This window comes from Schistocerca nitens, chromosome 9 (genome assembly GCF_023898315.1).
Source record: "Schistocerca nitens isolate TAMUIC-IGC-003100 chromosome 9, iqSchNite1.1, whole genome shotgun sequence".
In the NCBI taxonomy this organism is placed as follows: Eukaryota; Metazoa; Arthropoda; class Insecta; order Orthoptera; family Acrididae; genus Schistocerca; species Schistocerca nitens.
The window spans coordinates 20,059,363-20,083,640 of NC_064622.1; the positions used below are offsets into that span (position 1 = coordinate 20,059,363).

At 37.9% G+C, this 24,278-nt stretch overlaps 1 protein-coding gene across 3 annotated transcripts in view; it reads left to right on the forward strand.

Annotated features, from left to right (window-relative positions):
* The window catches only part of LOC126203958 (trichoplein keratin filament-binding protein), an 801,925-nt gene extending 780,262 nt beyond the window's left edge, over positions 1–21,663 (forward strand). For all 3 annotated transcript variants that reach the window (XM_049938356.1, XM_049938355.1, XM_049938354.1), the window contains 2 exons: positions 6,234–6,377; positions 21,358–21,663. In XM_049938356.1, the coding sequence (XP_049794313.1) occupies positions 6,234–6,377; positions 21,358–21,387 (174 nt within the window). In that variant the 3' untranslated portion in view covers positions 21,388–21,663. The remainder of the gene's footprint in view (positions 1–6,233; positions 6,378–21,357) is intronic.
* Positions 21,664–24,278: the final 2,615 nt, after the last annotated feature.

Below are 24,278 nucleotides of genomic sequence, written 5' to 3' on the forward strand. Positions count from 1 at the left end.
GTATGGTTTTTACTATAGACACACAATAATTTGGGCCAGACGTGGACTCAAATCTGGATTTCTCGCTTATCTCAAGTGGTTGCCCAAATCACTTCAGCTGTCTGTGCACACCTCCTGGACTGATCCAAACTTCCACAAGTCATAATGTCTGCATTCTAAAGTGCTCATATTCCATTCATATGATTTCCATATAGGGATAGACAATGTTTTTCTCATCAGTTTGCCGTGCTTTGGCATGAAATACATTTCGTGCAGTGTCTGTATTTGATAGTGTCTGTATAGTTCAATGCAAATGTCCTTGAGAAATATGTGCATGTCTAGATTAGATTAGATTAGATTCAGTTTTTGTTCCTTAGATCCAAATAATGAGATGATTCTTGTGGTTGTGAAACATGTCAGAAAGAATAATATAAAAAAAAAACATTTACATATAATACTTGCTACCCTGATAATTTGTCAGGAGATTGTCGAAATAGGTGAATACAACGCGGTAAACTGTGCCATCTAATATTTACAGAATTAATGTGCTATCAGAATGAAACACTGTTATGCACTATTAATAAATTTATCATACACAAAATACCTAATCTTGACTGTTGTGACCAAGTGCTGTCAGAACTGAAATCTAACAGATATTTTTACTTAAGCCGGCTTAACAGTCTCTGTTAAGATATTCGTCTATCGAGTAGAAGGAGTTGCCTACAAAAAAGTCTTTCAAACTCTGTTTAAACCATGCTTTATCTAAAACCAAGTTTTTAATGGTTGCTGGCATTTATTGAAAATTTATGTTCCTAAACATTGGACCCTTTTTGGACCAAGGTAAGTGATTTTAGGTCTTCATGTAGATTGTTCTTATTCCTAGTATTGATACTATGTATTGAGCTATGGCTGGAAATAGAGATGTATTAACTTGCAACAAGTTTCATTAAGAAATAAATATACTGAGAAGCAGTGGCTAGAATACAAAGTTCCTTGAACAGGTTTCTACATGATGTTCTTGAATTTACACCACAAATGATTCTTATCACACACTTTTGCACCCTAAAAACTTTTGCTCGGCTTGATGAGTTGTGCAAGAATATGATCCCATATGACATAATAGAGTGAAAGTAAGCAAAGTATGCAAGTTTTTTTTATATTTATACGTCCTACATCTGACATAATTCTCACAGCAAACACAGACTTGTTTAGGCGCTTAAGCAATTCTGTGGCATGCCCTTTCCATCTGAATTTATTATCAAGTTGTAATCCCAGAAATTTAACACTGTCAACCTCTTCGATCTACATGTCTTCGTATGTAATACTCATGCTGGAAGGAAATCTCTTACAGGTTCTGAACTGCATGTAGTGGGTCTTCTCAAAGTTTAATGACAGTGAATTAGCTTTAAACCACTTATTAATGTCAGTGAAAATTTGATTAGCAGCTATGTCTAAATCTCTACTTGACTTGCTACTTATTGCAATGTTTGTATCATCTGCAAGCAAACCAAACTTAGCATCTGGCAATGTAACAGATGAGAGGTCATTAATGTACACAAGAAAAAGCAATGGACCCTTGATGGAACCTTGAGAAACACTACATGTAATTAATTCCCAGCCAGATGAAGACTGACTGGTACTTTGCAATGACCCCCTTAGTTTCCTGTTAGTTAGATAACACTCAAACCATTTTGCAGCATTGCCGGTGAAATCATAATATTCTAATGTACTTAAGAGAATGCTGTGGCTCACACAGTCAAAGGCCTTTGACAAGTCACAGAAAATGCCAGTAGCCTCTAATTTATTATCTTATGAATTAAGTACATTCTCACTGTAAGTGTAAACAGCTTTCTCTACATCAGAACCCTTAAGAAATCCAAACTGTGACTTGGACAATATATTATTTGCAGTCAGATGCTTAAAGAGATGCTTGAACACAACCTTTTCAAATATTTTTGAGAAAGCTGGAAAAAGTGAAATTGCTCAGTGGTTTGGTGGTATATCTTTACCCCTTCTTGTAAAGAGGCTTAACTTCAGCATATTTTAGCCAGTCTGGAAATATTCTGCTGATAAGAGATTGATTACACAAAAAACTTAAGATGGAACTCAACACACATGAGCAGTCTTTGATTAACTTCATTGATATGTTATCATACTCACTGGAATACTTAGTGGGAGACTTGAGCATCATTTCCATTTTACTGGAGTTATTCTTAAAGACTGGTCTCAGATACTCCATTGCACTGTTCACCGAACCTGATAACCCCAAGCTGTCGGTAACATAAATGAAGTACTTGTTTAAGAGGTTTGCAACACTACATGTATTTGCTACCAAAGTCTCACTTAATATTAGGGCTATCTGTTCCTCTTCCTTTTTGGCCCCACCTGTCTCTGTCTTCACCATATCCCATACAGTTTTTATTTTGTTGCCTGATGTAATTATCTTTTTCTCATGATAAAGCTGCTTCTATTCCTGGATTACTTGCTTAAATACTTTGCTGTATTCCTTGTAATACATTACAATTTTAGCATCAGAGCTGTTCCTAGATAGTAGATACAACCTTCTTTTTGTCCCACATGATACCTTTATTCCTTGCATAATCCACGGTTTATTTTTTGACTTCTGTGTGATTTGAGTTATCTTTAGGGGAAAAGAGTTTTCAAAAGTGGAGGTAACGGTGTTAATAAAAGCTATGTATTTTCCATTTGAGTCAGAAATATTGTAAACATCTATCCAGTTCATGTCTTTGAGCAATTTCCTGAATTTCTCAATTTTTGACTCATTTATTGCCCTCCTGTGCTCAGATTTAATAGATTTTTTTTTTTATCCTGACAAGTTTCAATATTAAACACAAGATGTGCATGTCATGATCAGATAGCCCATTTACTATTGGTTTTGTGATATGACATTTTTCCTAGATTTGCCTACAAAGATATGATCAATAGCAGTCTCAGAGCATTTACATAGGGGACTGATGACCTCAGATGTTAAGTCCCATAGTGCTCAGAGCCATTTGAGCATTTACATATCCTAGTAGCAAAGTTCACAGTAGGAGCTAAATTGAATGATAGTGTTACTGACTGCAGTAATTGTTCACTGACAGAGCTTTTCAATAAATCCACGTTAAAATCACCAGCAACCTATTTCCTTGTTTTCTACTGTGAGATGGGACAGCAGAGCTTCCAGATTTTTTTTATGGAGAGGTTAAAATTTCCTGAAGGTCATCTGTATATACCTACTATTATAAAGGACTTATTATGAAATACTACTTCTGTTGCACAAGCTTCTAAGTCCTGCTCTGAGCAAAATCTATTAATATCAGTATTCTTGAAATCAAAACAGTTTCTGACAAATGTGGCAACTCCTCTTTTCTCTACACAAATAAGAAGCTAACTTGAATCCTGTAACATTTAACATATCTATGCCATTAGTCACATGATGTTCAGAGAGACAGGTTATATCAACTGGTTTGCTCAACTCTAATTCTTCAACACAAATAAGCAACTCATTAAGCTTACCCCTTAGTCCTTGGATATTCTGATGCAATAATGATAACTGATTTTTTGCACTGGCTGAATTACAACTGTATGAACCTAATTTTCCTGCCAATTTTTGAGTATCTCTAATTTCAATCAGAGGCTGTCTGCTTGAATTGTGTACATTAGAATTTCCTCTCTGACTGCCTGTTTTTATCAATGTGAATGTCATTTTCAGCCTGTCTCTGAACATCTTTTGTTTCTGACCTCCCTGCCATAAAAAAACTGCTGATCTGTCACTTGTAGCCACTGGTACTTTCCCACTTGTGACAGTGCCCCCCCCCCCCCCCCACCCCCATGTTATTAGCTATTAGCCCAGACAGTTTTCTCTTCCCTTTCCTGTTGAGGGGAATGAGGTGAAGGCCGTGCGTAGTATAGTCCCACCTGTTGATAGAGTCAACAGGAACTACACTGATATGAGACCACATATCTGATCCAAACAGCAGTTCCACCTCTAAATTATCCCTCCTAACAGAAGAGTTTAAATGAGGCCGGTCATGGCACCTCAGAACAGACACAAACCCAACACAAATATGTCTGGTTGCTGAAGCTATCTTTACCAGGTCACTCTCAATTGAATAATTAGGGTTGCTATCTATTCTGTTGCCTGCCCCACCCACTATTACCCCTGTCCTCCTTTGTGAATTCTTTACAAAGTGAACCTACATCCTCTATCATTTGACCCAGAGTTGCACTAGGTTTAAAAAACTTATGACCTGGTAACCTGACCCTAGTTCATCCTGCAACGGTTGGCCAACACCTCTACCATGTGAACTACCTAACAACAAAACTTTCTTCTTCTTCACAGCTTTTTCTGACCTCTTACTTTGCAAACACTTTTTGAAAGTTTATTGTGTCCTGTCTACTCCTACACCTATTTGTGGCTATTCCGAAGAACACTTACGTCAAACTATAGACACTGCATTAACCGTAGAACCCCTCGTGTTGTCCTTAATGGTGAGTGTTCAAGAGAGACAAGGGTATTGTCAGGAGTGCTCCCGGGAAGTGTGATAGTACTGCTCTCATTCTTTATATACGTGAATGATCAGATGGATAGGGTAAGCAGCAATCTGCAAATGTTACTGACGACGCTGCAGTGTACGGGAAAGTACCGTCGATGAGTGACTGCAGAAGGACATAGGGTGACTTGTACACAGTTTCTAATTGGTGTGATGAATAGCAGCTTGCTCTGACTGTAGAAAAATGAAAGTCAGTGGAGATGAGCTGAAAAAAATAATCCGGCAATACCATATTAATGGTGTACTGCTCGACACAATCACATCAACTAAATATCTGGGTGTTATATTGCAAAGAGATGTGAAATGGAACAAGCACATAAGGACGGTAATGGGGAATGCAAGTAGTCATCTTTAATTTATTGGTTGAATTTTAGGAAAGTGTATTTTGTCTTTAAATGAGACCATGTATACAAGTCGAGTGAAACCCATTCTTGATCACACAGTGTATGGAATTTCCATGTTGTCAGATTAAAGAAAGACATTGAAACAATTCAGATGTGTGCTGCTAGATTTGTTACCAGTAGGTTCTGTTAACACATCAGTATTGTGAAGATGATTTGTGAAATCAAATGGGAATCCTTGGAGGGAAACCGATGTTCTTTTTGCCAAACACTATTGAGAAAATTTAGAAAATCAGTATTTGCAAATGACAGCAGAAAGATTCTACCTCCACCAAAGTAATTTCACATAAGGACTGTGAAGATATGATAGGAGAAATTAAGGCTTGTACGTAGGCATATTGACAGACATTTTCCCCTTGTTCCATTTGTAAGTGGATCAGGAAAGGAAATACCTGGCAGTGGTACAGGACACTCTTTGCCACACACAGTACAGTGGCATGTATGTAGAAGTAGATTGATAATTGATTTGAATGCAGGCCTCTCATAGCATTTAGCCACTGTCCTGGTTAACATATGTTTTCCTCCTCAAGTATATCTGCAATAAATCAAAAACCCTATTCCTCGATTTGTCAGAAATTATTAGTTTAGTGGCCTGATTTGTGTAAAGAGATTCCTAAAGAGTCTGCCTGGTCAAAAATGGATCCTGCATAATGAACTTTGACTTACATTTAATTTGAAAACAAATTGTAGGAAATTCAGTCCTTTCGAAGGAATGACTGTCAGTTGATGTCTGAAGAGTATGCTGAAGCTCATCAGATTTGGTGGGTTGCAAGAGCTGACCTCTCATTGTAAAGAAGGGAGGAAAAAATAAACTGAATAATAAAATATACTGAATGGAGCAAGATGTCTCATTGCATGGAAAGTGAGAATAATTGAAGTATAAATTGGCTATTTGTTTGTGAAAGGGCGTGTGCTGAATTGGTTTCATTTTTTTCTGCTTTAAGTTTATAGTTATTTTGGAAATGGTATAATGGAGGATAAAGTGAGCTACATAGCAGTGTTCTTATCTCTGTTCATCTCTGTATGGTAGGGAAGATGTTAATTGTTCAAGACAAATATTTTTGAGAGTTTAATTGTTCAAGACAGTGATCCTAATTAAAAATGAAATTGGTAGTAGGTTTCTGCAGTTAGCAAAGTACACTTATGTAATAACTTTATAGAACAGTTGAAAATGATAAAACAAAATATCATTGTCTTAATGCATAGTTGTATTTCTGTATTATTGTGATGTGTCCAGAGAAATTTATTTGGAAACCAGGATGATTGCTGAAGCCTTCCTTTTTTTAATCTTTTTCAGCTATTGCAAAAACAACTAGATGAAGTGGACCAACTCCAAAAGGAAAGAGAAGCTGCTGAACGAGAAAAACAAAAGATCATTGAAGAGGAAGAACGGATCCTTGCTGAGATGAGGCGCTTGGAAAAAGAAGCTTATCTGTTACCAGTAAGTTCTGCCAATTTATAGATCAATATATTATGGATCTGAAAGGAGAATTTAAAATAAATTCGTGTTTATGTTTTTACCACCTTGTGTTTGATTTAAAACATACTATTTCCTGTTGAACAGTCCTTAGTTCATACTACCAGTCAACTCAGAGACATTATTAACACATAAGTAAATCAGTTTCAAGGCACTTATTTAACTTACGCTTCTTCCCCTCTCCTCAGCTTGGTTCTCAGGGCATTAAATAAGTGTGTTACACGAAAACAAGCTGTTACCTGACTTTTCCTATTAGTGAATTACTTTGTAGTTTCATTTTCATCAGTCTGGTAAGTTAAATTGATTGACTGATCGATTTTTAATGGTCTAGCTTTTGTTTCATTCACCCAACTTGTACAACTGATATTGGTCAAAATGAGGATGCAGTTATACTTAATAAGTAGAGGAGAGAAAATAAGTACATAGATATTCATATAATCCTAATTTATCAGTAACTGTTGAAGGACAGTTGAAAATAAAGTACAGTAATACATAATACCAGCAAATTAGTAGGAAAATTAAAAATAAAGTACTTGTTCTTACAATTAAATTTTTAAGTAACATTTATTTTACAGATCCAGGAATTATTTTACAGAATAGAAACAGTGCTTTATTAGAAATACCTTTAGTTATGTTTCAAGTATTGGGTATGCAGCAATTTTTAGTTACTCTTTTATTTTGTTGAGTAGTATGACATCATTGTTAATTATGCTTCTTTGATAGGCTGTTCTGGAATATTTTTGGTGTGCATTTTATCTCCCTTTGGTACAATATTTATTTACATCATGTTTGTTGGTACTGCAGTTACGGCTGCTAGTATGTAGTATCACTGCTCACTCAAAGTTGTTGGAGGGAGAGGCACGTGGATGAGGTATTTCCTAAATCCACACAATTAAAAAACAAAAAACAAAAAATCACATAGTGTGACATCAGTTGACGTTGAAGGCCAGTGATGCAGTGCGAAATCCATCTGACCCTTATTGCTGATCCACTGCTGAGGAAGTGCTGTGTCCCTCTCTCGATGCCACATCACACAGTTTCAAGTACATTGTACCACTTTGAACATAGAATGCAAAATACCTTTCCTTGCTGTCTTAATAGCTATCTTGACTTGATACACATTGGGTAATGAAAGAACGAGCGAGTGAACTGTTTGCATCAGGGTGACACCTAGTGGCAACCATATGAATCAGTAACTTACGAATGGTGCCAAGATAAAATTTTGTTTTCAGTCATTAGCTAAATGTACCGTAGGTTTCCATCTTCATTCATGTGGTAGATGTAATCTTCTGAAACCAGGTGAATCTTTTTGAACCACCCCATACTGGTTACTGCTTAGGGTGTCCACAGCTTTCAGACTAATGCATTGCACAAGGACTTCAAAGATCTGATGCAATACAAAGCATGCAGACTTCTCAAACAACTCTAGGAAGCCTTCGTGAGTAGTTTGAAAGCTCTGGACATGCTGTAACAGCAACCACAGGATACTATTATCTTAAAAATGAAAAGTAGTCTAGGAATCTCATTTTCTTTTGGATCTGACTGTGACTACTTTTGAATTGCAACAATTATGTGATGTTCTCATTATTATTTACTAGTTTACAGGTATTCTTAACAAGTAAATGTTCCCTTCTAAGGTCAGCGGCTCATAGTCCAGTGGTTAGCATTGACTTCCGGAAGGCGTTCGATACAGTTCCGCACTGTCGCCTGATAAACAAAGTAAGAGCCTACGGAATATCAGACCAGCTGTGTGGCTGGATTGAAGAGTTTTTAGCAAACAGAACACAGCATGTTGTTATCAATGGAGAGACATCTACAGACGTAAAAGTAACCTCTGGCGTGCCACAGGGGAGTGTTATGGGACCATTGCTTTTCACAGTATATATAAATGACCTAGTAGATAGTGTCGGAAGTCCCATGCGGCTTTTTGCGGATGATGCTGTCGTATACAGAGAAGTTGCAGCATTAGAAAATTGTAACGAAATGCAGGAAGATCTGCAGCGGATAGGCACTTGGTGCAGGGAGTGGCAAGTGACCCTTAACATAGACAAATGTAATGTATTGCGAATACATAGAAAGAAGGATCCTTTATTGTATGATTATATGATAGCGGAACAAACACTGGTAGCAGTTACTTCTGTAAAATATCTGGGAGTATGCGTGCGGAACGATTTGAAGTGGAATGATCATATAAAATTAATTGTTGGTAAGGCGGGTACCAGGTTGAGATTCATTGGGAGAGTCCTTAGAAAATGTAGTCCATCAACAAAAGAGGTGGCTTACAAAACACTCGTTCGACCTATACTTGAGTATTGCTCATCAGTGTAGGATCCGTACCAGATCGGGTTGACGGAGGAGATAGAGAAGATCCAAAGAAGAGTGGCGCGTTTCGTCAAAGGGTTATTTGGTAACCGTGATAGCGTTACGGAGATGTTTAACAAACTCAAGTGGCAGACTCTGCAAGAGAGGCGCTCTGCATCGCGGTGTAGCTTGCTCGCCAGGTTTCGAGAGGGTGTGTTTCTGGATGAGGTATCGAATATATTGCTTCCCCCTACTTATACCTCCCGAGGAGATCACGAATGTAAAATTAGAGAGATTAGAGCATGCACGGAGGCTTTCAGACACTCGTTCTTCCCGCGAACCATACGCGACTGGAACAGGAAAGGGAGGTAATGACAGTGGCACGTAAAGTGCCCTCCGCCATACACCGTTGGGTGGCTTGCGGAGTATAAATGTAGATGTATCTCAATTTTGTTGGGCCCCGAGTCAGATTCCTGGCTGGGTTGGAGATTTTCTTGATTTGGGACTTAGTGTTTGTGTTGTCCTAGTCATTCATCTCATCTTCATCAGACATTCAAGTTACCAAGTGGCGTACACTACAAGCAATTGCGCTAGGTGGCTGAACATCCCCAGATGGAGTCTGTGGGCCAGTAATGCCATTTAATTTCTCTTCAAAGGGAAGTAATAGTGATAAAAAAGGCTCCAGATTTTTTGGCTTTATTCAGACCCTGGGATCAGTAGCTTCAGATACTTGTAGCATTCATGTTTCAGCATAAAGACACGATAGACCAGTCACATGAAAATGCATAACAGTTGCGAACACAAAATAAAAGATTTTAATCCAACCAGTGGCGGACTATTATTGTTCCAAAATTTTTCTTTTTGATTTCAGTGTTTCCAAGATGCTCCAACTCCCCTTTGCACAATGTTTCAGGCACCCCAGAATCTGTAGGTCCAACTGTGTTGCCAGTGGTTGATTTTACAGTATGGGTAAATTTTCCTTCAAAGGTCTTCATCGTGCACATTTTAATTGTTCAACAAGAAAGCAAATTTTCAGGAGAAAAATAAGCTATTTTAGACATACTGATTTGGCCTTTCTTGAGTCAGTCAGTATATATGTGTTAAAATTGATCTTGCATATTTTTATAAGTACACAATTGTAATTACACAACTGCTTATGTTGTCTTTGGAAAATAGCACTGTTTTAATTTTCCTGGATGAATAATGCTGGATTTGCACAGTTATGACATTTTTCTGCTGAAACACTCTGGTTAAGCTGGGTTACTCTTTGTGGAAATAGAAAGCTTGTTTTGAGAAAACATAACAAAATAGATCAAAACCATAATGTTTATTGCAGTAGAAATATGCATAAGCAACAGCAACAGAAGAAAGTGAAAAATTTAACTTAGTTTCTGTTGTAATTACACTAAACGTGTGTAGAATACAGAAGTGGAAAACTCAAACCTATGGGTGCTGCCAAAAATTCAGCTATCTAACAAGACACAAATATTATGAAAATGACACACTATGCACTAATCCAGTCGGCATTAACTTATGGCTTGGTTCTGTGAGAAGGCACCTCCAGATCAAACATTAATAGGGCATTTAAATCAGAAAAAGAGCAATAAGAATGATAACCAATCTTAAATGGAGAATCATGTAGGCCAGCAGTTAAAGCTCTTGAGATACTAACACTAAACACTACTGACAAGGGAACCTCCCCATCGCACCCCCCTCAGATTTAGTTATAAGTTGGCACAGTGGGTAGGCCTTGAAAAACTGAACACAGGTCAATCGACAAAACAGGAAGAAGTTGTGTGGAACTATGAAAAAAATAAGCAAAATATACAAACTGAGTAGTCCATGCGAAAGATAGGCAACATCAAGGTCAAAGTTAGCTCAGGAGCGCCGTGGTCCCGTGGCTAGCGTGAGCAGCTGCGGAACGAAAGGTCCTTGGTTCAAGTCTTCCTTCGAATGAAAAATTTACTGTCTTTATTTTCACAAAGTTATGATCTGTCCGTTCGTTCACTGACATCTCTGTTCACTGTAATAAGTTTAGTGTTTGTGTTTTGCGACCGCACCGCAAAACCGTGCGATTAGTAGACAAAACGACGTGCCTCTCCAATGGGAACCGAAAACATTTGCTCGCAATGTCATAGGTCAACCGATTCCTCCACAGGAAAACACGTCTGATATATTCTATACGACACTGGTGACGGCATATGCGTCACACGATAGGAATATGTTGTCGACCCACCTAACTTGTACACTTGGCGAATGGGTAAAAAGATTCTTCTACCTTGCCCGATTTAGGTTTTCTTGTGGATATGATAATCACTCCAAAAAAAGTGATGAAAACATACGAGTTTGTCACATAAACTGCAACAAATGAATGCAAGTTTCACAGTTTCATAGTTTTCCCTGTGCTCTGTCAAAACATATGTTTTTAACGTTTTCAAATTTTTTCGTGTGTAGACCGCCAAATCGTGCATATGTCCAAGCAAATCTGAACATGTCCTGAAAATTAAACTTTTCACTCGAGGGTAGACTTGAACCAAGGACCTCTCGTCCCACAGCTCTTCACGCTAACCACGGGACCACGGCTCTCGTGAGTTCCCACCGTGCTTGATGTTGCCTATGTTGCGCAAGGACTACTCAGTTTGTATATTTTGCTTATTATTTTCATAGTTCCACCCAACTTCTTCCTGTTTTCTCGATTGATCTGTGTTCAGTTTTTCAAGTTCTATCCACTGTGCCCACTTATAACTAAATCTGAGGGGGGGTGCGATGGGGAGGTTCCCTTGTGAGCATATACCTATACAACTCGTATGCTGGACAAAATTCGAATATGTTGCGAATAATAAGGATATCAAGACACAGCACAACCATGACACAAGGAAATGGAACCTCTTCCACAAGCCCATACACTGTGCCATGAAATACCAAAGCCATAAGCACAAGAAAAACTCTCCTCAAACTTGAGAGAGAGAGATTAAAATACTTTCAAAAAATTTCTTAAAACATTGGAGAGAGTAAAGAGTTACTATAGTATAAATGATTTTATGTTACTATAGCTCAAGACAAACTGCAATATGGTACTACAATAAAAAAAGATGTAACTTACATTAAACAGAAAATATGTGCTTAAAGGAGAATAGAAAATACTATAAAACCATATAGAATATATATGTAAAATAGAGGAAAGAAAGGCAACCGCTTACCTGACTGATGTGTGTTACAAAGAAACGTGCAACAGAAAACAGTATTCACACTAGCTTTCGAGCTCTTGCCCTTTCTCTTGCAACAGTACACACATTCACATACACGAACCATGTAGACACCCAAATGCAGCAACTGCAGTTGCAGTTTGACTGACTATTGTTTAGTGCTTATTGGAGAGCACTTTCCCAGGTACAGAGAGACGGAGATTGTGAGTGGGTAGGGAAGGATGCATGAGGCAAGGAATGGGCATTGGGATAGTGTGAATTAGCTTTTTTGACAGGTGACTCAGTGACTGCCCAACAAGATGAAAGGATTTCTATCTCTCATATGCTCTACCATCTGAACTACTACCATTGTGCTGTGTCATGTGTCGAAAGACCTGCCTCACACTATCCCGCTACCCACTTTTCACCTTGTGCACCTGTCTTTATCCCTTCCCCACCTCCATCTACCCAGGCAACTGCTCTCAGTAATTGCTGATCAACAGTCTCCCTCACTTGGCCATGGGTATATGCGTTTGGGTGTCTGTGTGGTTGTGTATTCAAATGTGTGTACTTTTCCTAGAGAAAGAGCAAGAGCTCGATAGCTAGTGTGACTACTGTCTTCAGTTGCATGTTTTTACATGAATGACACATGTCCATCTGCTGTAGGTGCATGGTAGCCTTTCCTTTATTTTACATATTATTCCATTCAGAAACTTCCCATTGTTGTCATATAGAAATATGTGTACATAATAGCATGAATGGTGCAAACAAAATTGTAATCCAATATGATGAATACCTCTGCAAATGATCATAATTTGCTAAATGCTAGTCTGTAGACAATATATGTTTATCAGTGCATGTAACAGAATTTTATTTGGTCTATCAGTATATTTTGTCTACAGATCCAATAAGCAATAAACGTCCTCAGTCAGTAGATTTTATAAGACTGACGTGCAAACCCCCTACTAATTTGGTAGATGCTGATAGCAATTCCATATTTCAGCTGGGATATATTGGCAGATATCAAGTAAGTCTTTCTTTTGTGTGGTTTTGACTGGTGAAAGTTTATCATAGAAGATAAAGAAAATTGAAATTTTAGCTATCAACAGTATTCATTTCCCAGTATCTCTCAGCCTTTCCACGATGCTTTGATGAGACAATAATGTTGTCCATGCATGAAACTTGGTATATGCTGAGCAAAACATTTGAACAAGTTCAACGTGTAATTACGGTCCCAGTGATAGTGTAGTCAAATAAATTTTCAGCACTAGGTGCAGACTATGGTAATAAAACCAATGTAGGCAAACAGAAAAGCAAATACAAAACTCCCAAAATAAATAAATAAATAAAAAATAGAAAAAATAAAGTTAACTTTCTGATGCAAAGATGCACCAGAGGACCCCTACCATATGCTGACAGTCATGTAAAAGACGTCTCCACACACTTCCATGAGAGTGTATGTTCAAAACATTCAGTTGTCGCTAAGGTTAAACCTGGTGTCAAGTTAACTGCAATGGTGGAGAATATTGTAATAGAGACAAGCCAACTAAATAAAGACAATCAGGTTATGATTATAGGTATTGGAAACGATGTGTATAAAAAGTAAAACAAGACTGCTCTGTGATGCTCTCGAAACAGATTACCAAAACTACTTAATATAAATGTCATCATCGCAACTGTGCCAGGACAGCATGATCTGCCACAACAGTTAATACTACATCTACATCTACATGGTTACCCTGCAATTTACGCCTAAGTGCCTGGTGGAGGGTTCATCGAACCATTTTCATACTACTTCTGTACCATTCCACTCTCGAATAGTGCGTGGGGAAAAGGAAAAACTAAACCTTTCTGTTCGAGCTCTGATTTCTCTTATTTTTGATGATCATTTCTCCCTACGTAGGTGGGTCTCAACAAAATATTTTCACATTTGGAAGAGGAAGTTGGTGATTGAAATTTCGTAAATAGATCTCACTGCAAAGAAAACAGCCTTTGTTTCAGTGACTGCCACGCCAACTTGCGAATCATAGAAGTGACACTCTCACCCCTATTGCGTGATAACACGAAACGAGCTGCTCTTCTTTGCACTTTTTCGATGTCCTACCTCGTAAGGATCCCATACCGCGCAGCAATATTCCAGCAGAGGGTGGACAAGTGTAATGTAGGCTGTCTCTTTAGTGGGTTTGTCACGTCTTCTAAGTGTTCTGCCAACAAAGCACAGTCTTTGTTTCTCCTTCACCACAATATAATCTATGTGGTCTTTCCAATTTAAATTGCTCATAATTGTAATTCCAAGGTATTTAGTTGAATTGACAGCCCTTAGATTTGTGCGATTTATCATACCCAAAAGTTATCGGATTTCTTTTAGTACCCATGTGGATGACCTCGCAGTTTTCTTTGTTTAGTGCCAATTGCCACTTTTCGCACCATACAGAAATTCTCTCTAGATCATTTTGTAATTGGAATTGATTGTCTGATGATTTTACTAGATGGTAAATTACAGTGTCATCTGCAAACAATCTAAGGGGGCTGCTAAGATTATCACCTAGATCATTTATGTGAATCAGGAACAGCAGAGGGCCTATGACAGTACCTTGTGGAACACCAGATATCACTTCTGTTCTACTCATGTCTATGACTATGAACTGTGACCTCTCTGAGAGGAAATAACGAATCCAGTCAAACAACTGAGACAACACTCCATATGCATGCAATTTAATTAATAGTCACTTGTGAGGAATGGTATCAAAAGCCTTCTGGAAATCTAGGAATATGGAATCGATCTGAGATTCCTTGTCGACAGCACTCATTACTGCATGGGAATAAAGAGCTAGCTGTGTTGCACAAGAACAGATATTTTCTTAATCTGTGTTATGTATCAATAAGTCATTTTCTCCAAGGTGATTCATAATGTTCAAGTACGGTATATGCTCCAGAAACCTACTGCAAACTGAGGTCAGTGATATGGGTCTGTAATTCAATGGGTTACTCCTATTTCCATTCTTGAATATTGGTGTGACCTGTGCTACTTTCCAGTCTTTAGGAACAGACCTTTCGTCAAGTGAGTGGTTGTATATGACTGCTAAGAAAGGGGCTATTGTGTCTGCATACTCTGAAAGAAACCTGATTGGTATATCATCTGGACCGGAAGACTTTCCTTTCTTAAGTGATCTGAGTTGTTTCGCAACACCTAAGATACCTAGTTTTATGTCATTCATGCTAACAGCTGTTCTGGTTTTGAGTTCTGGAATATTTACTTCATCTTCTTTCATGAAGGAATTACAGAAAACTGCATTTAGTAACTCCGTTTTAGTGGCACCATCATCGGTAACATTTCCATCGCTATCGCGCAGTGACGGTATAGACTTGTTTTTTGCCACTGGTGTACTTTACATATGACCAGAATGTCTTTGGGTTTTCTACCATGTTTTGAGACAATGTTTCATTGTGGAAACTATTAAAAGCACCTCACATTGATGTCCGCTCTAAATTTCGAGCTTCTGTGAAACTTAGCCAGTCTTGGGGATTTTGCGTTCTTCTGATTTTGGCGTGCTTTTCTTGTTGCTTCTGCAACAGTGTTCTGACGTGTTTTGTGTACCATGGTGGATCAGCCCCATCTCTTATTACCTTATGCGGTATGAATCTGTCTATTGCTGTCGATACTGTATCTTTGAATTTGAGCCATACCTCATCTACACATACATTATTAGCTTGAAAGGAATGGAGACTCACTCTTAGGAAGGCATCAAGCAAATTTTTATCTGCGTTTATTTTTAGTGGTTTTGGTTTATATGGTGTTGAGCCTTGCTACAATGACCTTGTGTTCACTAATCCCTGTATCTGTCATGACGCTCTCTATTAGATTAGGATTATTTGTAGCTAAGATGTCAAGTGTGTTTTCGGAATCATTTACAATTCGTGTTGGCTCATGAACTAATTGTTCAAAGTAATTCTCAGAGAAAGGATTTAGTACAATTTCGGAACATGTTTTCTGCCTACCACCAGCTTTGAACATGTATTTTCGCCAAGAAATCGAGGGTAGATTGAAGTCTCCACCAATTATAACTGTATGAGTAGGGTACTTACTTGTAATGAGATTCAAGTTTTCTTTGAACTGTTCAGCTATTACATCATCTGAGTCGGGGGGGTCGGTAGAAGGAGCCAGTTATTATTTTGGTACGGCTGTTGAGTATAACCTCTACCCATAGTAATTCGCAGGAACAATCTATTTCAACTTCACTACAGGATAAACTACTACAAACAGACACAAACACACTTTATTTAATCTATCCTTTCTGAACACAGTTAGTGCCTCTGTAAAAATTTTGGCAGAATTTAGCCCCATCTTTAGCCAGCTTTCTGTTCCTATAACGATTTCAGCATCAGTGTTTTCTATCAGCGATTGAAGCTCTGGTACTTTTCCAACAGAGCTACGACAATTCACAACTACAATACCGACTGTTGCTTGGTCGATTCTTGCCATTTCTTTGCCCTGTACCCTTTGAGACTGGAGCACTTTTTGATCTTTCCTGAGACTGTCTAACCTAAAAAACTGCCCAGTCAATGCCACACAGCCCCTGCTACCCATGTAGCCACCTCCTGTGTGTAGTGGACACCTGACCTATTTAGTTAAACCTGAAACCCCATCACCCTATGGTGCAAGTCGAGGAATCTGCAGTCTACACGGTCCCAGAACCGTTTGAGCCTCTGATTCAGACCCTCCACTCGGCTCTGTACCAAAGGTCTGAAATTGGTCCTGTCGATGATACTACAGATGATCTCACTAGCAAGACTGGCAGTCTTCACCAAATCAGATAGCCACCGGAAACCAGAGAGAATATCTTCCGATTCATAGCGACACATGTCATTAGTGCCGACATGAGCCACCACCTGCAGTTGGCTGCACCCTGTACCCCTCATGGCATCTGAAAGGACCCTTTCCACATCTTGGATGACTCCCCCCGGTATACACATGTAGTGCACATTGCTTTCTTCCCATCAATAAAGAAGTAAAATTCCATAGTTTTGAGCTGGAAAAAAAAATGAACTGTGATGAACACACAAGCCACAGACTGCTCTTAAACAGAAAAAGGAAAGGCTAAGCTGGTTTCCCAGTTAAGTGAACTGTGCGACAAGTGTATTAAAGAGGAGGATCCTATTGCCCTGGATTGCAAGCGCAAGGCTTTCTTGGGATAAAGAAGCATTCCACCAGTGTCCAAGGACATAGTTCTGATGTGCCTGAACCCTATTCACTTGAAGCAAACCCATACTGTGAAATAAGTCATTGCAGAACAGCACTAAAGATCCAGTTGATACTATAATTTATTGTAAAAATTGTAACCTAAATAAATGTTATCAGAGCAAAGTTTTAAACCTATAACAAATCCCTTAAATGTGATGCATTTAAATGTTCAGTGTCTCGGGCACAAACTGGATTTATTGCAAATATTCATATAGGAGCGCTCGCCACATGTACCGGTCGGCCCAAACATGGACCAAAACCAATGAAAGAATATATTACAGATCAGAAGGTTACCTGTTAGCAAATAATTATTGCAGGTAATTCTGCAAAGTGGTGGTGTGGCAATAAATGTTAGTAAACATGTAACTGTTAAAAAAAATCCTGTCTTGAACACCACACTACAGAAGGTTCAGTTAAAATACAGATAATGATCTGAAATTAGCTGACGATAACATGACTGGCGTATATAGCCCACCATTGCACATGTAATGTGCTTTATGGACAGACTTAGTAGGGTAGTTGGCCACACTGGACTGGCCCTAATCACCTTGCTAAATTTAGTGACTGTAATATAGATGCAGATTCTAGTAGTACAGTAAATTAGATACTCACTGATGTATTAAGGTCAAATAATCTTGTAAATATAGTAAGACCAGACACTAGAGTAAAGGACACTTCCTCCACTAGAATAGATTATGCTATTATCAGCAGAAATATTATAGATAAGGTAAAACTCAAACAGTGGAAATTCCACATAAGAATATCAACAGTGTAGGAAAAGACAGATTATCACTTATCATAAAGAACACATGTCAAGTTGCAGACAGGCACAATTAAAAGACAATCACATAAGCTAAATTATAGTAGCCTAGATTTTCATTACTGTGACCACTTTTGTCATGTGATAGAGTACATAAATTCAGCTGTGCCAAAAATAACAAAGGTCCTTATGCAGAAAGGAACTGTGAATAACACAAATGTTAATGCCTTTAAAAATAAACCTGATTTGTTTGATGATGAATGGAGTGACTTCTGTTCAACCCTGTTGAACATTATGACTACTGCTGCCCTGTTAGAGAAACCCAAAAGGTAGTTAAGCATTGTCAAAATGGTAGTAACCATATATGAACATGGAACCATTCGGCATAAGACATGATGGTAACTTTGTAAAAAGCCCAAGCACTAAGCGTAATATTTTTAATAACTATTTCACTTCACCTACTGACCAACCAATCCTTGTTATAGATTCACAAGTTGATACCCCATACCATCTCACTCACTGTGCTGACTTTGAATTTGGGAGGTAAACGAGCAGGAAGTTGGAAAGTTATACACATGCTAAAGAAAAAAAAATCATCTGGATGGGAAGGCATAGCCAACACAATTACTAAGGAGTGCTTAAAATAAATCTTATAACCACCTATCTATGAGATAATTGCAGCATTAGGTAAAATATGTGTCAAACTCTTCTAAAAATAAATGTTTTGAAATCAGTGTACAAAAAGAGAAGTAAGGAAGTTGTATATAACTGTAGACCAATATCAATATTTCCCACCTTAGGTAAGATATTCACAGGTATTATCCTGTCCCAGCTTAGTGCCTTTTTCACAAAACACAAACTGCTTATAGATTCCTAGAGTGTCTTTAGAAAAGGCTAAGTACGACCATAGCAGCTACACATTTCTCCCGTGGGGTGTACTGCCTGTCTGAACAGAGGATGCAGATCTCAAGTGTATCTGTTGGACCAGAGGGTGCCAACTGCAGGTGTATTTTTAGACCTAACAAAAGCATTCGACACACATGGCTTACTTCTTTAAAAAACTGAACTCATATTGTTTACAGGATCCACACAAGCATCGTATAGCCACATATGTGTTGAACTGTAAGCAATACGCTACACTGACATTTAAATTAGTTGAAGAAATTATAAACTTTCAGTCCATCAGTGAAACAGTCATACAGGGCGTACATTCGGGCTCAGTCCTTGTTCCTTTTCTCTTTCCCCTATATATTAACAACATTGCTTTACCTGTTAACTCCCATGATATAAGGTATGAAGATGGCTTCTCAGTCTTATTCTTTGGTGGAGAATATAAGGGGTTATAATCTTTTGGTACTAATGGTGTAAAATAATTAATGAAATACATCAACAGTCAGGGCCTCAAACTGAATGTAACCAAATTTCAATTGTTGACATTTAAAACAGGCAGTTCTCACAATGCCAATGTAAGTAATATATGAAACATCTTGGCAACAGAAAAATGCAACTGTAAATATCTGCATGTGTATGTTGATGAAAATCTGCACTGGACAAACCACATGAATTTTGAGAATGAAATTTTCACTCTGCATCGGAGTGAAATGGAACTTAACTTGCACACATTTTTAATCTGCCAGCAAGTTTCATATTCATTTTCTATGTGTAAAAGTCAGTAATGGCTTATACCTCTATACCCAGCTCACCAAAATAATTCCTACTCAAACATTACACCTGCATGAAAAGAATATTGCTGTTACAAAAACGAGCAATAAGACTTGTACTTGGGATAGGCCGTAGAGAATCATATCATGAAGTTTTCATGCAGCACAAATACTTTACAATATTCTCTGTATACATATTTAAATTACTTACATTTTTATGTCAACCAGCTGCAGATATCAAGTGTAGTCGTGTACATGAGCACAACAAAAACATATAACTACTTTCAGAAAAGCACAAACTTAAAAATGGCCCATAGGAGCCCATGCATCAGTGGTTTGATGTGGTTTAACAAACTACCAAATTATTTAAGAACATGTAAGAGGATTGATTTTTATTACTAAGTTAAAATCTTTTGTAATAGAAAAAATGTTTGTATTTATTCAGTGAATTGTAAGAAACTGCTTTTGATATTAACCAATAGCATATAAGCTATGTATTAAATAGATGTAAGACACAACTATCATATCAAGTAACATAATTTGTAAATATAATTTTTGTCATACGGGTTATGTCTGTCATTTGCAAAAGCCATTGTTGTGCTGGCTCCATGCAGAGAAAATGTAAATAAATAAACAAAGAAACAAGCCCACAGTTGCAGGATGTTGTGACTTTTTCTTCCCCTTAGTGTAGTAGTATCATTGTCGTAGGGTCATCAGATGAAATTCGTTAGCGGACACGCTCAGTTATTTTGAATGAGCCTCAATACATTTGTGGGTTGGGTCACTAAGGTTCCTGAAATCCCCTGACTCAACACCTTGCAAACAAGGAATGCATTACCATTGGCTTTGACTATGATCGGATATATGGTTCTTTCCTGTAGGGAAAACCCCTATGACATCTTACAAAACTTATACCCTGTAATAAGGAATTTCTCAAGTTTTGACTGAATGTTACGTCACAATATTTGAACTCTGTAAATATTTAACATATAGCTACATATTTTTGGCTACATAAATTATAAAGAATCTTTTTTCATTATGAATAGTAGTTATGGTGCTCTATTCATCCCATCAGGTGACAATTTTCCAGGAACAAGAGCATTTCTCCATGATAGGAAAGGTTATCCACTGTTCTTCAGTGCATTGTGTTTATTGTCATTCCATCACAAATGTTCTTTACACATTCTTCTTTTATTCAACCGTTTTTATTACCACAACATTCAATACATTACCCATGACACTTTCACTTACAATGTTGTTTTCTGCATCAAAGAATTTTATGATTTGATTGCTAATGTGAGGTGGAAACAGTCAAACTAGCAGATGCAGGGTGTCAGATGCAACGCTGTTCCAACTGTAGCTCACTTTCAACAAAAATGTTGGTTACAATGTTGTTCAGGCAGATGATTTGTTTTAGTTAAAGGAAAAAAAGGAGAAAAAAATTTTCTCTCTGATATTGCATCTAGAAATGTAATTTCTAAGGAATTCCTGAGCAGCAACCCCTGACATATGTCCTTTTCTGCTGAGCCATTCGCTTACACGTTTTCTTGGTGGATAATTATTCTACCTGTGCAAGTATACATGTACAAAAAATATATTATTTCTGACTTTGTGGCTCTATAGTAATGGAATGCATTTACCCAAAACAATGTTTATATTTATTTTTTAGAATTAAAACAGTGTGTGGCTGTGATGTTAATTTATACAATCCTTCTTTTGCTGGAACAATGTTGTTAACTTTCTTATTTCTAGACTGAATCATAATAATAAATAAAGTTTATTCCTCTTATTTCAGAATCACCGTAGGAAGCGCATTATTTGGTGACAAGCTTAATCAGTAACTGCTAGAAGATTGCTGGTTGGTGCTTTATTTGTTGTTACAACATGAATGTAATTTGATGATTTTGTGTCTAAAAGTATTGTAACATATGTTGTGCATTGATATTATCTGTTTCATTGTTAAATTGTTATTGCACTTCTATTACCAGAATTCAATATAATGTGTTTCTAGTGTAACTACAAGACCACATCACGTTTTATGTTTTTATCTGAATTGCTTGTTGTATAACATGACCATGCTAAATACAGATTTTATATCACATCACTGTAATAGTTTTATCAGTAACACTGATATATTCTCATAGAAATAATGAAACATTATTTTTATATGAAAATTAAATAATTATGACCATGAGCACACACCCATTTCACTCAGTAAAAATTAGTGTGCAAACACTTATTTAGATTTTCCTTTCTCTAAGCTACTCCATCCAAGCCAAATAAGACTGTTATGATTTCCAAGTTAATAGTAGTATAGTATTCTGCCTTACGGCAGATCTTGTCATGGGTTAAGCCTCTTCCACTTTTGTCTGTCCATAGCCAGTCTTTTCATTTCCCACGATTGCTACACGCAATGAATGAGGACGACCCATTTTGTAGGATTGAGTACTGTGAGTGGTTTACTAACATGGTGCGCAACGATGAAGAGTTTGCAGAGATGCTTGTGTCGTCTGATGAGGCACAGTTCAAACTCAATGGTACAGTAAATCGACACAATTGCATCTACTGGGCTGCCGAAAATCCAAACGTCCATGTAGACAAAGCCGTGAATTTGCCAGGAGTAAATGTGTGGTGTGGGTTGTCTTACCGGGCCTTGATTGGGCCATTCTTCTTTGACTGCACAGTTACCGGTGAGGTGTACCTTCAGAAGCTTCAGACATCAGTTTTACCTGTCATCCTAGACTTGTATGGGGACGAAAAAGTTTACTTTCAACAAGATGGTACCCCAGCCCACTACCAAAATCGTGTTAGGGCGTATCTCGACGAAAATCTACCAGGATGATGGATAGGCCGTAGAGGTGCTGCGGAGTATGCACCACGTTCCCCAGACCTAACTCCTCGGACTTTTACCTGTGGGGAACACTAAAGCATGTTGTTTATCGACAAAAGCCACGCACATTGGATGAACTTCGAGAATCCATTGTACATTCATGTGCAAATATCGAACTGAACACGTTGCAGTCAGTAGTTCGTGCTGCAGTTCGGCGGCATCGATTGTGTGTGGATGTTAACGGTGACCATTTCGAACATCTATAGTGATATCTTTAAATTGGACTTTAAGCTACACTTTCACCTAAAATGAGACAACTCCGTCAATTAGTTTGCAAGTTATGGACTTTTACCAATGGATACATTTTTTTGGACCCCTCTGTATGACCAGTGCACTATTGTTTAACTTTCGATAAGCCTCATTAATAGTGTACAGGCAAACCTCCACACACTGCTACAATAATTTACTGTTGAACATCTACGAGGAATAAAAAACATAACCCCAAAGTTCACAGTTCTTGGAGAATAGAAAGGTACATATGGAGCAGACACTCTCATTGTTTTTACACATGGCCTAATTGTTTAAAACTTTTTCCACAGTTAAGTTGAAGCATTGTTGTTCTAACCAACACCGTTTCCTCATCTGAAACTCGGCCATGGACTGACTGTCTCTTGACCAAAAATTGGACCCTTATATATCGGGGGGTTCTCAAGTTTAACACTGTTTTCAGCACATTGTTTCTCGAAAACCTCCACCTTTATACTATTGTCATCACAAAGCTTCTTTTTCTCTTCCACAACATTTACGACTCAATGTTAATTTCTCATTCGTATTATCACAATCTTTAACTACCACATCAAACTTCTTATTTAATTCTGAAAGATAATTTCTTTCTCCAGTTCACCCTATAAGTTAACTATGGCAGTTCTAATGCTGTCTGTTTTCTTTTCCACCCTACTAATGTCTTTTTTCATATTACTAATGTCTGCTTTTGTACTCATATTTCTCAAACTACTCATAATTTGCATTAACATCGCTTCCAATTTTCTGACTGCCACAAACTTTTGTCCTTGCTGATTTCGGTACTATATTCCTCCTCCTTAACCTTAACAATTTCATCCACTTCAGTACAGTTTTCATCCATTTCACTCTTTACAATAGGAATTTCGTCCCCATCCTTCAAAGTTACTTTCATGTCTGATTTATTACTACCATTGTCTACAGAACCATCCCTACTTAGGTCTTTCTGTTCACTTAAAAAGTTAACCTTTACAGCTTTGATGTCAGTCACAGTGTCTTGTTCGTTAAAGGCACTCATTATGTATCACTTAATACAAAACCCATTTTGCTATGAAATTACCTTATTTTCATTCACTCTTCTTCTGCTGCTCTGCTGCTGCTGTTGTGGTTGTCATCTTGGTCCATCATCTGCACGGCTGCGGCAAGTTGTAATTCTCTCAGCGAGGTGTCTTGTTTATCTTGGTCAACTATGTCCACCTGTGTGCTGATTGGCTGCTCCCGTACTCAGCAGCTGCTTCCATAGAACCCGCTTGCTGATTGGCTGCCTGCACCTTCTTCGTTATGAAACCCCAGTGCTGATTGGCTGTATCATCCCTTCCATTTAAAACTGTACTGTAAACCACTCGAGTTCACACTTCACTGTCAAATTTCATGAGTTCTAGTTTATTTTGCCCACTTACAATATTCCTCACCTGGGGCACCATATGTAGCGGTTCACCTACTTTGTTTCTTCGTTTATTGTCCTCGGTGTTGACATACTGGCTGAAGAAATAGGGGTTGGATGTGCAACTGCTGTCTACTGTAAATGATGTATCTGACAGATGAACATTTGCATTTCACAGTCTTTTACTTTCACTTTTCACAGC